The sequence below is a fragment of the Peromyscus eremicus genome, chromosome 7 (assembly GCF_949786415.1).
Source record: "Peromyscus eremicus chromosome 7, PerEre_H2_v1, whole genome shotgun sequence".
In the NCBI taxonomy this organism is placed as follows: Eukaryota; Metazoa; Chordata; class Mammalia; order Rodentia; family Cricetidae; genus Peromyscus; species Peromyscus eremicus.
In genome coordinates, this window is record NC_081422.1 from 33,700,415 (window position 1) to 33,715,027 (window position 14,613).

General features: G+C 37.2%; 2 protein-coding genes across 2 annotated transcripts; both read left to right on the forward strand.

The window, feature by feature from the left end:
• The first annotated feature begins 2,818 nt into the window (after positions 1-2,818).
• Positions 2,819-3,757, forward strand: LOC131914217 (olfactory receptor 8D2-like). The gene has a single exon (XM_059266809.1). It carries the CDS (start codon positions 2,831-2,833, stop codon positions 3,755-3,757), a length of 927 nt encoding a protein of 308 aa, XP_059122792.1. The 5' UTR covers positions 2,819-2,830.
• A 9,194-nt stretch (positions 3,758-12,951) lies between these two features.
• LOC131914219 (olfactory receptor 8D1-like) lies at positions 12,952-13,881 on the forward strand. The gene has a single exon (XM_059266811.1). It carries the CDS (start codon positions 12,955-12,957, stop codon positions 13,879-13,881), a length of 927 nt encoding a protein of 308 aa, XP_059122794.1. The 5' UTR covers positions 12,952-12,954.
• The last annotated feature ends 732 nt before the right edge of the window (positions 13,882-14,613 follow it).

The following is a 14,613-nucleotide window of genomic DNA, read 5'->3' on the forward strand; positions in this document are numbered from 1 at the left end:
TACCATTGCATATTATTGAACTACAAAGACAGTAGAATTGTGGGTGCCAAAACAGGGGAGGAAAAAATAAGAGCCAAAAATCAATATCTCATTCTCTACCTACAGAGAGCATGTGTCCTATGCAAATGAAAGTTGCTCATTTTCACTTTCATTGTATATAATATTTTATTTCCAGTCAAAGATTGCATATATAATATCTTATCTTTCTCATCTGTGACTTCCACTATGGTTTACTTAGGTAGGAAGTTTAAATATTGTGTCAGGCTCTCCTACCTGTTTGAGATGACAATGTCAAAACACATTCATATAAATTATATTTCCATGAACGATTTGGAAATACCTCTGTGTACTCTAACAGGACCAAAATTTCTGAGATCTACATAAATTTGCAGTTTGAGGACTTACGATTTTACTGATTTTTCAATTGATTTGGTAGCCCCCTTTCATTGCTGTTTAGCTGCCCTTCTTACAATACTCAGCTGGGCTTAAGGGCTTTCACATGTCTCCCTAAATCTTTATAAGTTTTCTCTTTTATTTTGACCTCTTGTATTTGCATCAAAAGTATTTCTTAAGAAAGTAGGATGCTAGCCGGGTGGTGGTGGCGCACGCCTTTAATCCCAGCACTCGGGAGGCAGAGCCAGGAGGATCTCTGTGAGTTTGAGGCCAGCCTGGGCTACCAAGTGAGTCCCAGGAAAGGTGCAAAGCTACACAGAGAAATCCTGTCTCAAAAAACCAAAAAAAAAAAAAAAAGAAAGAAAGAAAGTAGGATGCTAAGAGTGTATAAGCATGAGTGGATAGGAGAATGAATCTTAGTACATAGATGTTATGATCTCTATATTGGTTTTGTATAGATATTTTCTGATACTGTTTTGTAACCCTGAGGTTTTAACTCACTAAATAAGCATCTCCAGATAAGGGTGATGTTCCTGCTCATCTTCTATTGGGCTCTGCCAAAACATACAGTGATGGGGTTTGTTTGCTCCATCAGATGAGCAATTGAAACCTCAAAATCATCTGTAGTTTATCTGGATGACTCTTCCTTACAAAAGGAAATCCAGCCAGTAATGTTTGCACCTAACCAAAACTGTGGTATCTATTAAGTGCCAAAAACTGTTGTATGCCTCTTTCTGCTGTGCCGCATGGTATAATGACCTTTCTATCGGTATAAATTAAAAATCTCTCAGTCTGATTCATATGGTTAAGTGATCAACTTTAGAGCATCTATCTGAAGATACTCCACTCTAAACAGGACTGAAAACCTTAGTAACTCTGAAATTATCCTAAAAGTATGGTCCTTTTGTTTTGTTTTCTGGGACAGGACTTTGCTATGCAGCCCTGGCTAGAGAATCACTTTTTTTTTCATGATTCAGATTCATTACTCTATTCTTGAAGATAATATCCTATTGTATCAAGTGCAATAATATCTCATCAAATCTTGCTCTAAAATATACAGATACACTGAATACTTTTAATAAGTTGTAGAAGGACTTCAAAAACATACTGAAACAACTTTCTCTACTCTTTTTTAACTTTAAGAATGTTTTTCATACAAAATAAAGGTAGGATATCTATTGTAAACATGAATGTTTTCTCAATTTATTTGTCTCTTTTAAAAAAATATGTAATTTAAAGCCATATCAATTTCCTGACGTATTTTCTTCTTTCGTAAATTTAGAAACATTTTATCTTATTATAGTAATTTGATGTGCATGGATGTTTTGTCTGTGTGTATGTCAATGCATCATTTGCATGCCTGGCGCCTGCAGAGGCCAGAAGATGAAACTCTGGGACTGGAGTTGTAAATGGGGGCAAGCATGCAGATGGGTACTAGGAAATGAACCCAGGTCCTCTGGAAGAGTAGTCTGCACTTAACAGTTGTGCCATCTCTACTGCCTGAAGGGACTGTTTCAATACAAAATTACTCAACAAAAATTATCAACATGAACTTTTTAAAAGCACATACTTCAACTATATTTGAACTTTAGGAGATACTAAACAAAAATCAAAAAAGCATGCCATTCTGATCTAATAGATTAGAAAGAAAGGTCAGTGAAAAGTTGGCTTCAAATGTTGCAAGGAAAAAAAAAAAGTACATGAAGGAAACATTGATTTATTGTTGTTTTAGATATTACACCTGGAAGTCATCTCTACTTTGATCTTTCAAGGACAGTGCTGGGCTCAGCTATACTTTATGGTTCGACAATATTAACATGTTTCTCTTTCTTACATCCATACCAAGGAGAATGCCTTAATCTAGTCTAGCTTTCTCTTCTGAGAAGAGATGTGAAAGATTGCAAGTCTAGGGTAAATAGACCAATTTCTATAATCTTTTATTTTAAACTCAGACTCTCTTTAACTGTGTCTGTGCTCCCAGCTTTGGAGATTCACTTTATTGTGTGGGTGCTCTCAGGTTTAGTGATTGTGATTTTTAACTCATATAAAGCATTGAGAAACTGAAAGAGATTATTTTTAGATTTTCTAAGCTATAATTGAAACAAAAATTTCACAAAGTTGATGGTTCCCTTGGCATGTACTCAGATGAAAAGGATAGGTAGTCGTATTTTAATTACACAAATAAAATAATTGGTCTGACTTTGTGCTTATTGTTATTTGAAGTACTTACATTGTTAAAGAAAGGGAAATGCTTTCATATTTTAATTTCACAAAATAAAAGAAGTAATTTTAAAAACTGTTTATGAAGTACACAAAGGTAAGGGGAAATGGGGTTATCAGAGATGCAATCCATCAGTAAGAATCAGAAATTAATAGTGACCATCAACCTTTTCTCTCCCTTCTCCTTATAGATAATATTTTATAAGTACTGGCTACAATGAATGACTCTTCAGTGACTGACTTCATCCTTGAAGGGCTAACAAAACGCCCAGAGCTTCAGGTCCCGCTGTTCCTCCTGTTTCTTGTAATATATGTGGTCACAGTGGTGGGAAACTTGGGCATGATCATTCTGATCACCGTCAGTTCTCAGCTTCACTCTCCAATGTACTATTTTCTTAGTCATTTATCCTTCATTGACCTCTGCTACTCCTCTGTCATTACACCTAAGATGTTGGCGAACTTTGTGTCTGAGAAGAACATCATATCCTTTTTGGAGTGCATGACACAACTTTACTTCTTCCTCATTTTTGTCATTGCAGAAGGCTACCTCCTGACAGCCATGGCCTATGACCGCTATGTTGCCATCTGTAGCCCACTGCTTTACAACATTGTCATGTCCCAAAGGGTCTGTTCCATAATGATGGCTGTGGTGTACTCACTGGGTTTCTTTGGGGCTACTGTCCATACCACACGCATGACAATGTTGTCCTTTTGTGGGTCTCATCTTGTCAGCCATTATTTTTGTGACATTCTGCCCTTGTTGTCTCTGTCTTGTTCCAGTACCCATATCAATGAGATACTGCTATTTATTATTGGTGGAATTAATACCCTAGCTCCTACACTGGCTGTCATCATCTCTTATGCTTTCATCCTAAATAGTATTCTTCGCATCCGCTCCACTGAAGGACGTTCCAAAGCCTTTGGTACCTGTAGCTCCCATATTATGGCTGTGGGAATCTTCTTTGGGTCTATAACATTCATGTATTTCAAGCCACCTTCTAGTAATAATATGGAAGAGGAGAAAGTGTCTTCTGTGTTCTATACCACAGTGATCCCAATGCTGAATCCCCTAATATACAGCCTGAGAAACAAGGATGTAAAGAATGCATTGAAAAAGGTGGTTGGGGGAAGGCAGTCATCCTAACATTGAGAGATGAAAACAAGGAAAGATGAGATGTCCTTGGCATTTCTTTGTATATTTTTCCTTCCTCCAGAGAAAACAGTCATCATTGTTTGAGAAATGATTATTTTATATTTGAGAATATCTGAGGCATGTTTGTGCATTATCAAGTAATATAATTTACTGATGGATAATGAATCCTTATAAATGTTGAAATAGAATAGAAATTGATGTAAGAAGAAGGTTTGGAACATTGTAATATTTTGATTATAATAAAATAGTGCTCTCACTGGCTGGAAAGTAAAGATATCATTGCTACCTTTGAAGAAATGTCTTCCTGAGTGTTGGGCACATGAACTCATTCATATACATACTTGTCCCTTTATTGCCACAAGATAGATGCTGGAGTGATGCAAACTCACTGCAGGGCATCCCAGCACCTGCTAGAAGCCCAGAGCTAGTTGTATATCTCTTCTCCTTTTACCTGTTTGAAGAGTGAAGTGCAGTCTAAGCACCAGTTTAGGTCAGTTAATTTAAATTTTAAACATGTCTCTAGAACTGTAGCTTAAGAAGTTCCTGTAAATTTAATCCACCACATATAAAGAAATCATTGCAACAACTGTAAAATGTCATTACAGAGTTTAGGGCAATGCTTTGTCGTTTTGTCAATACTTCCTTGTGAAGAGTGATTTCCATCACATTGCATATCATAATATAAGGTGTGTGTAGAGAAAAAGAGTTGCTGTGATGGAAGAAATATCACTGAATGTACTAGATGACTGCACAGAAATGGGGAATGTGTTAAAAAAAAACAAAAAAAAAAAACCCTTGGTGTCTCATGAGAGCTGCTGGAGCAAAAGGCCACGGGAGTATATAGCAGGTGACAACCAGTGTTCAGAAGGTCAGCCTATCAGAACCAAGGGTTCTGGTGGAGGAAACTGTCACATAAGGTGTTTTGGAATTACTGCTTTTTGAATGAATTGGCTGTTTCTTGTAAACTTCTTATACAATAACAGCTATGATATCTTCCCATTACCATGCATTTTCATAAAATATGTATATGTAATCTCATGATTACATCTCAATCTTAATCTTACGGGCACATGTATCTGTGAGTGGTCAGGAAGATGGCTTTTCATTTAGCTGTGTAATTTTGATATATAGAGAATATACTAGGATATGCTTCATCGCCAGATCCATTATCCCATGAGACTGTAGACACTTAAAGCCTGCTCTGTTCCTTTTCCTTAGACTAACACAGAAAATAATAATCACTCCTCAGTCTAACACAAACTGCAGCGCATTTAGTTCAATTATACCTCAGAGCAGGTTCAAACCAGATTAAAGGCCTGTGTATATGGATCATAAGTTTAAAACTTCAGTTATGCACAAGGTCAGAGCTGCAGGTGTCTACCAAGGCTAATAACACAAAACTCCCTAAGAAAAGCCTGCCAATTATTCACTTACCAAGTCTGCTGACAAAAAGCTGTCTCAGAGTTTGTGGAACTGGGCACTGAGCCCCCTCCCTCTGGTCCTGAGACCTTGGAACCTTGCATTACCATGGTAATGGCTCTGCTCCTTACTGTCTATTCTAAGAATGTGCTATGGCCTTGAGGGTTTTCTAACTTTTCTCAGGATTTCAAGGAGTCTCTGGTTAGAAATGTGAGAAGTCAGGCAAGAGAACAGATGTGAGGCAGAGAATTAGCTTGCATAGAACAATAAAGTCAACAGACTGAAAGAGCTCCGCATATATAGATTCAATTATATCCCTCGGATTAGAATTCCAGCCATTTGTAGCATCTCTTTTGGATTCTGGGATGAATCTCCATGGGGCAGGTACACAGGAGGATTTCCTTAGGTGTCCTAGAAATGAAAGCATATTCTACACCTACACCTCTTGTATTGAGAGAAACTGAAAGTGTTTTCTGCAGATTATCTGTATCTGTTGTTGTTTTTCATCTTTCATGTGTTCCTTAAGTCCTTTTGCTGCAGTTTTCCACCCTCATCAAATTGTGTTTCAAATGAAAAAGTACATGTTTAGTGTGGTTAAATTTAATCAGGCTTCCTACAAATAAAAAGATACTTATGACTGAAGATTTCTCCAAGGTACCCAAGAAAAAACTATATCTGTAAATTGTCTCTTTACACCAGATAAAACACCATATTAGGAAAGCATCCTGGAAGTGGAAGAGGAGGCAGGAAGAGTAGAAGAGCCAGAGAGGATGGAGAACTCTTAGTTAAAGAGGCCTTCTAAATAAACTCATAGAGACAGAGGCTGCATGCTCAGGGCATGTAGGAGTCTGCAACAGATTGTATCCTGGAGCTGAAAGGAGAAGTTGACACATGCCTCACTCTAGCCTAGAAGCTGTCTCCAACTGATAACCATTTACAAATGAAAGTTTGGTTTTGGTAAGGGAGTCTCACTGGGAAACAAACTACTCTTAAAGATAGGCCCCTTTCCCAGCAGTAGATGCCATCAGAAAATGAACTCAGTTGTATTTTTGGTCATTCTTGTCTCATAATGTTGTGCCAGGGCTTTTTAGAACTTAGTTTTTAATTTATATCATGCAGATATACAGGTCCTTGTCATATATATTATGGCTTCCAGCTTAGTGTTTTATGCGATTCCTGAGTATGCAAATGAGTGGGTCACTGTATCTCTAATCTGTTTCTTGTTCCCTTTCTTGGGCTCTTTTCCTTCTGTTTGTTTAATTTGTCTTATTTGATTTTTTAAATCTTATCTCCTGTTATTGTTATCCCTGAGAAGCCTGTTTGTTTTCTGTGAGACAGCAAGGGGGTGAATTCAGATAGGAGGGGAGATTGGGAGGAATTGTTAGGAACAGAGGGAAGGGAAACCCTACAGGATGTATTATATGGAAAAATATATTTTCAGTAAGTGAAATTAAAAGAAAGAACAAAAGCAATTAGGCCCGTGTTTGATCCAAGTGCTTGGATGCTGAGGAAAGATTATTTTAAAGCTGAGTCCTTGGGCTACACAGCAAAATTCTTCCTCAATAACCTCAACAAGCTACAAATAATGAGAGAATGAGGTAACAAGAAGAATTTTCTGTATAATAGTGGGATGACAAATCTCTAAACATATTGTTGAAGGAAAATCTTCAAAATCTCAGGGTATCTGCTCTTGAGACAATGGGAGAGCCTGAGTGTTTCTGCCTTGGCCACATGGTAATGATTCCTTAAGTGCCTAAGACCTTGTTTACTTCCTCCTCATGAACAAATCTCCTCTCTCAAGGCTAATCAAACTAACTGTCAACAGTTTTGTTTTGTTTTGCTTATGTTACTCAAAGCCAACCAAAAGAAATTCCTTTATGTATGAAAAATAAAATAAAATCTTAGTCAAGAACCAACAATTAAATTCTGACTTAATTTTGCATCTTCCTAGATAACTTGCTAATACATAATATGACCTTCTTTTCAACCATCACTACTCTTGGGACATTTGTCAACTTGAGTCACAGAAGTCATTCTTACAGGCTGTTTTTAAATGCTGGAGACTTTAGGGGATTTGTGTACATGTGAATATTTCCTACTTCAAATAAGTACAAAGTCTCAGAAGCATCATATAAAAGCTCCACATTACACCACACTCATGCTAATGGGTTCTGGGAAGCTCAAGGGTATCTGCATCAGGACACAGATAGTTTGTTTTATTAGATGAATATCAATAATTCACTTGAACCAAAAAATATAATTTTAGCTCTTGACACTAATGTGTGTATGAAAACAGGAGGCATTTGTTTGAATGTCATAATAATTACCTGTTACATGAAAAAGAAAACAAGCAAATTCTAATAAATTTTCTTTCTGTGAAGTTCCTAGGTAAGTGCCCAGTTTATGGCAACAGTCTGTTAGAGGAACAATTGGTATAAGGACCATGTTCACTCATATGCAATACCTCAGCTTTACCTAGAAATATTTGTTTCAGTGTTCTGTCCAGTAGATAATATCTTCCTGTCTCTTTTCCTATCATCATCGCTTGTTACTATTTTATGACTATGTCACACAATCTGAAGGAATGATTCTGAGTCCAAATTTAACCAGCTGTGGTACAGAGAACCTCACTGGAGTTTCCATGACTCTGAAGCTTTTGATTTCCTTAAGCACCTCTGTAGAATGTGTTTACCAGTGCCTCTGTATCTTGCTCATTAATCTACACATATCTCTCAGAATAAACAAGCAAGGGTAAAGTCAACCTTAAATAAATCATCCCTTGGGAAACTTAAATTCCTGCCTCCTTAATGGTGAAGCAATCATCTCAGACCATAAAGAGAGAGACAATTAATCCATCCACCCAAAACAGTCCTTTTTTGTTTCCTCCTGGTTTCAGAAGCTCTAGTCAGAGTATACCCTGTAAAATAAAGATTGTTCAATGTGACAATTTCCCTCAGACCTCCAGAATACTTCTTGGTACTTCTGATCTTACTCTGAACTTCCAAAATTAGGAAATGTTTAAAATCCAAATAGTCTAAAAAGTTAATATATTGTCATCATTTTCATTTAGATAAGAGTTTAGGATGAAGAAGAAATATACAAATCTATAGTCCTCATTTCAAGCTGGTGTATTTTCACCTCTCCCCATTGTATGACCATGTTCAAGTTTTTTAATACATTAGAAATATTAGCCGGGCGGTGGTGGCGCAGCCGGGGGCGGTGGTGGCGCATGCCTTTAATCCCAGCACTCGGGAGCCAGAGCCAGGTGGATCTCTGTGAGTTCGAGGCCAGCCCGGGCTACCAAGTGAGTCCCAGGAAAGGCGCAAAGCTACACAGAGAAACCCTGTCTCGAAAAACCAAAAAAAAAAAAAAAAAAAAAAAAAGAAAGAAAAGAAATATTGATTCCTATTTTATATGTTGAATATTTACATTGCTGGCATTGATCGTTCTTAGGGATTCTTAGAAAGTTGTACTGTCATTCTTATTTCACTTTAAAACTTATTCAAAGGCTTGTCCAAAGACTCAAACTGATCAGTCATGAAGTCATCCTTTAAAGTTAAGCCTCAGCTGAATCTGAATCTATCCACAATTTTAGCTTTTTAATCGAATTTGCCGTTTTGTTTTCCTAAGGTATAGGGAATACAGGGGTTATGAAATTGGACAGCTTTATTTCCAGCTGGATTATTCGGTGATTTCAATACACACATGTTCACTCTGACTGTCAAATAATATGGAAAGGCTCATTGGAAATCCTGAGTATCTGTTTGTTTCTTTTGTTCTTTTTCTTCACAGATCATCTTAAGACTATAGTGTAGAACATGTATCTCAAAGTTGTTCACAAAAGGCGTTCTTTCCTTTGGGAGACACTTTGGAATAATCTTTAACGTTTTCCTAAAATATTTAATATCCCTTTTGATAAGCTCCTTTAAAGCCAGAAACATCTATTTTCCCTTTTCTGTTTTCCCCAAAACAAATTTTCTCAAAATTAGATAAAATTCTGGGACAGAGTGTTCATTGCTGCAATTATTCTCTTTATGTTTTAAGTTGTCTAGGAGGAGCTCCATCCTCAGGTAGTTCATTACAAGGGACTCCTTGCCCATCCCCTAGAATTTCCCATTATGGGAAGCTTTAGAAATCTGGAGCATCCTTTGACATCTGAAATGACTCACATTGGCAATCACTCATCCTCTCAGGTTTGTCATGATTTAGATGACAAATGCCAGTGAAATATCAACCATTACTTATATAATTTTGTGAAATGATTGTTCTGGAGACATATACCCAGGACTCAAATCTCAAATACACTCAAATTATTCAATTCTGGATTTTTTACATCACAAATGCATAGCTCTTTGGGTTTGTTTGTTTGTTTGTTTATTTTTTTTTACAGAATTCAATGTTATAATATAAGTGAAGCATATAGAAACACTTGTAATGTGCAAGGAGAGAAAAAAACGTGAATTGTATAATTGGAGACCTTAGTTTTTACTTGGTTGGACTGTGGTCCCTATGAACTTGATTTACCAAAGATTATAATTAAGTTGTTACTCAGAAAACACTTCATTTTCTTACATACTTTGCTAAGTTAAAAGGAAGCAGACATGCAAAAAGAGGTAAACTCCTGAAGGACATCCAATTCTCCATGTAGATCTGCTCCTATAATATAAAGGGGTTTTGTTTAAAATGAAACCAACATATCCATGAGGAAACTCCATGGTTTGATTTCAATATTTGTTATGTGTGTCCCATCATGGGAAAATGGGGAGAAGCTGTGAGGAGTACGGGAAAATGAAATCATAATCAGGATATATTATACGAGAAAAATATATTTTCAGCAAATGAAATTAAAAAAGAAAACAAAGAAGTTAAGAGCTTGTGTGATTCAAGCACTTGGATACTGAGGCATAGAATTTTAAATTTGAGTCCTTGGGCTACACAGCAAGATTCTACCTCAAAAACAACAACAACAAAACTATTAAAAAATATAAGAGAGGAGGAAAGGGGGAAAGTGTAGGTATCTGTGTCTAATGGTGGAGTGACAATTCTCTAAAGATGATGTTGAAGGAGAATCCTCAAAAGCACAGAGTGTCTGGACTTGACCCTGGGCAAGAGCTTGGGTGTGTCCAGCCCAGCCATGTGGGAATGATTCCTAGGGTGCCATCTCTCAAGACCTCTCAAAATGTAAACTGTATTTTTGTTGATTGTATCATTTTTAGTTACTCAAGGACAAACGAAAGAAAGTCCTTTAATTATTAAAAAAATCAATAATATCTGAGTCAGAAAACAGCAACTGACATCTGCCTTAATTTTGCATAATCATAGAAAACTTGTGAATACATAATAAGGACTTTCTTTCCAGCCATCTTTACTCTTGGGACAGATGTTAACACAAACCCCAGAAGTCATTCTTACAAGCTGTTCTTAAATTCTAGGGACTTTAGGGGATTTTTGTACATGTGAATGTTTTCTACTCCTAATAAGTACAAAGTCCCAGAAGCATCACATAAAAGCTCCACATCACAGGACACTCATACTAATGGGTCCTGGCAAACTAAAGGTGATCTCCTTCAGGACACTGAGAGTCTATTCTATTAGATGAATAATCATTTGTTACATGAAAAAGAAACCAAGCAACTTCTAAAATCTTCAATTTCTGTGCAGTACCTAGGTAAGTGCCCAGTTTCATTTATGGCAACAGTCTGTTAGAGGAACAGTTGGCATACGAACCATATTCACTCACATGCAATACCTCAGCTTTACCTGGGAGTATTTATTTCACGGTTCTCTCCAGTAGATAAAGTCTTCCTGTCTGTTTTCCTGTCATCATTTTGTTAATTTATTATACATTATTATGACTATGTCACTCAATCTGAAGGAATGATTCTGAGTCCAAATTTAACCAGCTGTGGTACTGAAAACTTCATTGCAGTTTCCATGACTCTGAAGCTTTTGATTTCCTTAAGCACCTCTGTGCAAGAAACATCTATTTTCCACAATCCTATTTTTTCCCAAATTAGATAAAATTCTGGGACAAAGTATTCTTTACTGCAGTAGTTCTCTTGCTGTGTTAAACTGTCTAGGATGAGCTCCATTCTCAGGTCATTCACTGCAAGGGGACCTCATATCTCTCTCGCACATCATCTAGAATTCCCCTTTATAAGAAGCTTTAGAAGTCTGAACCATCTTTTGATGTCTGAAATGATTCACATTGGCAATCTCTCACATTTCAGTTTTGTAATAATGTAGATGACTAATTTCAGGAAATATCAATCATTTCTAATATAAACTGGTGAAAGGGTTGTTCTAGAACCATATACACTGAGTTCAAATTCTGAGTCTACTCTTAAATTATCCAAACCTTGATTTCTACATGAGAAATACATAAACCTTCAAGAGTTTTAAAGAATTCAAGGTCATAAAGTAGGTAAAGTGCGTGGGAACAACCTGGAATGTATGAGGAAGAAAGAAGGAGGAAAGAGGGAGGCATAGAAGAGGGGATGTGAAAGAGTTCATTGTTATCTTTAGGTGCATTTTTCTAACTGTACTCCAACAACACACACTATCATCCAATATGGCTCAATCCAAAAACATTTTGTGCTGAAAAACTGTGGTAACACTAGATTTTGATATTTCTTAAGGGAAGAAATGTAGCACGTGATATTATATGTTCAGATCGAAGGTCAAGAGCTCTGTGGGAATCAATTACTAGAAAGTACCAGTTTATAGTAATAGAATTCTTCCTAGTATGCTCAACAGCAAATGCTCCTGTCTTATAATGATTGTCTATCAGTTTTAAGGGTTATAAGTGATGGCTTCTTTGCTAGTGACTAGGGTACTAAGCAGCTGACACTTTTAAGAATAGCTAAGTGGGAGGAAACTCTCCTTAATAAACTTGGGGTAAGCAACTATATCACAGGAGGCTGTGTTTCACCAGAGTGAAATGAGGAAACAGCTGTCTTTTTAGCCTCCACCAGCATCATAGGGATCCAGGAGGTCTTACCTGGATACTCCAGTTTAGAGTAATTTTCCTTCTTGGAGTGACTCAATTATTTTTGTACATGAACATATCTACCTTTTGTACAGCTTGGTATAAAATCTATTTTCAATTCAGTGGTGCTGAGGAATCATCTGTTCCTTGTTTGCGGGTATTTTGAAGATATCTGTGTATAAAGAAACCAACCAGAGAACCAGTTTTAAAATCTTCCACAACTGTGTCTACTTTTTATTCTTGCTTGATTATATATTGAACTTTTGTTTGGTTGGATCACTTAGCTTTTTTTTCCAGAAAGATTTTAACAATATAACCCAAGTTAATGCTATACCCTATGCAGCCAAACTGTTCCTAAAGTAATAGCAATCCTCTGTCTCAGCTCCTTGAATTGTGGTTAAATGCATGAGCAAACACACACAGTGTTTCTACTCTTCACCTGTCAGCAAACACTTCCTTCTCTCCATAGAACAAAATTTTTATTTTGATGCTAATTCCAAAAGGCAAATGTTTCTATGTCAATGAGGAAGAGGTTCATTTTGTGATCTAAACTCACAATTGACTTACAAAATTAAAGGAGATATATTAGTGGTCCATGAAATATAGATGAAAACAATACCTTGGTTATTTCTAAACTCTCTTTGAAGCTTCGGTTTCATTTGGAAGAGGAATAAGGCCTTCCATAATGTAATTTTTAGTTGCACTTGAGATCAGGCATGTTCATGGTGGTATCATAGTATACTAAAGTCTTATTTTCTGCTTCCACAGAAATCTTCAAAGAATGGGCATGGGGAATCATTCTACTGCAACTGTGTTTGTGTTGGTGGGATTAACACAGCAGCCAGAGCTCCTGCTGCCTCTTTTCCTCCTGTTCCTGGGAATATATGTGGTAACAGTCGTGGGGAACCTGGGCATGATCCTGCTCATCACAGTCAGCCCACTGCTGCACACTCCCATGTATTATTTCCTCTGTAGCTTATCCTTCGTTGATCTCTGCTATTCCACTGTCATTACACCCAAAATGCTGGTGAACTTTCTTGGGAAGAAAAATTTGATCCTCTATTCTGAGTGCATGGCTCAGTTCTTTTTGTTTGTGATCTTTGTTGTGGCTGAGGGTTACCTACTGACTGCTATGGCATATGATCGATATGTGGCCATCTGCAGACCACTGCTGTACAATGTGATCATGTCCTCAAGACTCTGTTCACTATTAGTTCTGGTTGCCTTCATCCTAGGCCTTTTGTGTGCCATTGCACACACAAGTGCTCTGATGAAGCTGAGCTTCTGCAAATCCCACATCATAAGCCATTACTTCTGTGATGCTCTCCCCCTCCTCAACCTCTCCTGCTCTAACACATATCTCAATGAGCTTCTCGTATTTGTCATTGGAGGAATCAACACTTTGGTGCCCACCATAGCTGTTGCTGTCTCTTATGTCTTCATCTTCTGTAGCATCCTTCGCATCAGGTCATCAGAGGGCCGGTCCAAAGCCTTTGGAACCTGCAGCTCTCACCTCATGGCTGTGGGAATCTTCTTTGGGTCTATCACCTTTATGTATCTTAAGCCTTCTTCAAGTACCTCTCTAGAGCAAGAGAAGGTGTCTTCTGTGTTCTATACCACAGTGATCCCAATGCTGAACCCATTAATATATAGTTTGAGGAACAAAGATGTGAAGAAAGCCTTAGGCAGATTCTTGGTGGGGAGATAAGTCTTACTTTTGGCAAACGGTGGACTGGAAAAGAGAACTGTTCTACTGAAAATACGTTCTTTCCTTTCATTTTTACTTGTCCCTTATAATGTACTCCATATATACGTTTGCTGGTCTGAGATTGATCTCAGAGCAACTTGTATATAGACAAGCAGTGCAACACAGAGCTATACACACAATATATATTTATGTTTATGCTTTACTCTGTATTGTTTTTTCAATTTTTTCCAAAAAATGGAAAATTATTTTGTAAAGCACGTATTTTAGTGCTTTGGTGGGAAAACTTACCTGTTTTTCATATAAATGAGATAATAATTCAATATTTTGTCTAATACCAGTCTTCTTGTCCTAACGTGCAAGTGTTGTTAAAGCTTATTTAAAGCTTCTTTGTCTGTAGGTCAGCAGTAAGAGGTGTTTGTCCTGTGAACTGTTCCACTATCCTTGATTAACTGTGTGTGGGCCTTTTGAAATGGCTCAGTTGTAGTCACAGCTTCTTTTATTTCATGAGTACAATGTCTGTGTTATACATTCACTGCTTTCTCCCTATCCTCCACCTCTTACATTCCTTCTGTCCCTCATCTGCAATGTTTCTTGAGCCTTAGAAGGTATAGTACAAAGCCTTGTTTAAGCCTCAGACCTTATCTAACACTTATTCTCAGCATCCCAGGCAGCCATGAATCTCTATTTACTGTTCAATGTAAATAGAAGCATCTTTCATTGGTGTTGAGAATA

What these genes read in the sequence shown, in the direction of transcription:
- LOC131914217 (XM_059266809.1), top strand. Translation starts at nt 2,831, where the DNA reads ATGAATGACTCTTCAGTGACTGACTTCATCCTTGAAGGGCTAACAAAA.
- LOC131914219 (XM_059266811.1), top strand. Translation starts at nt 12,955, where the DNA reads ATGGGCATGGGGAATCATTCTACTGCAACTGTGTTTGTGTTGGTGGGA.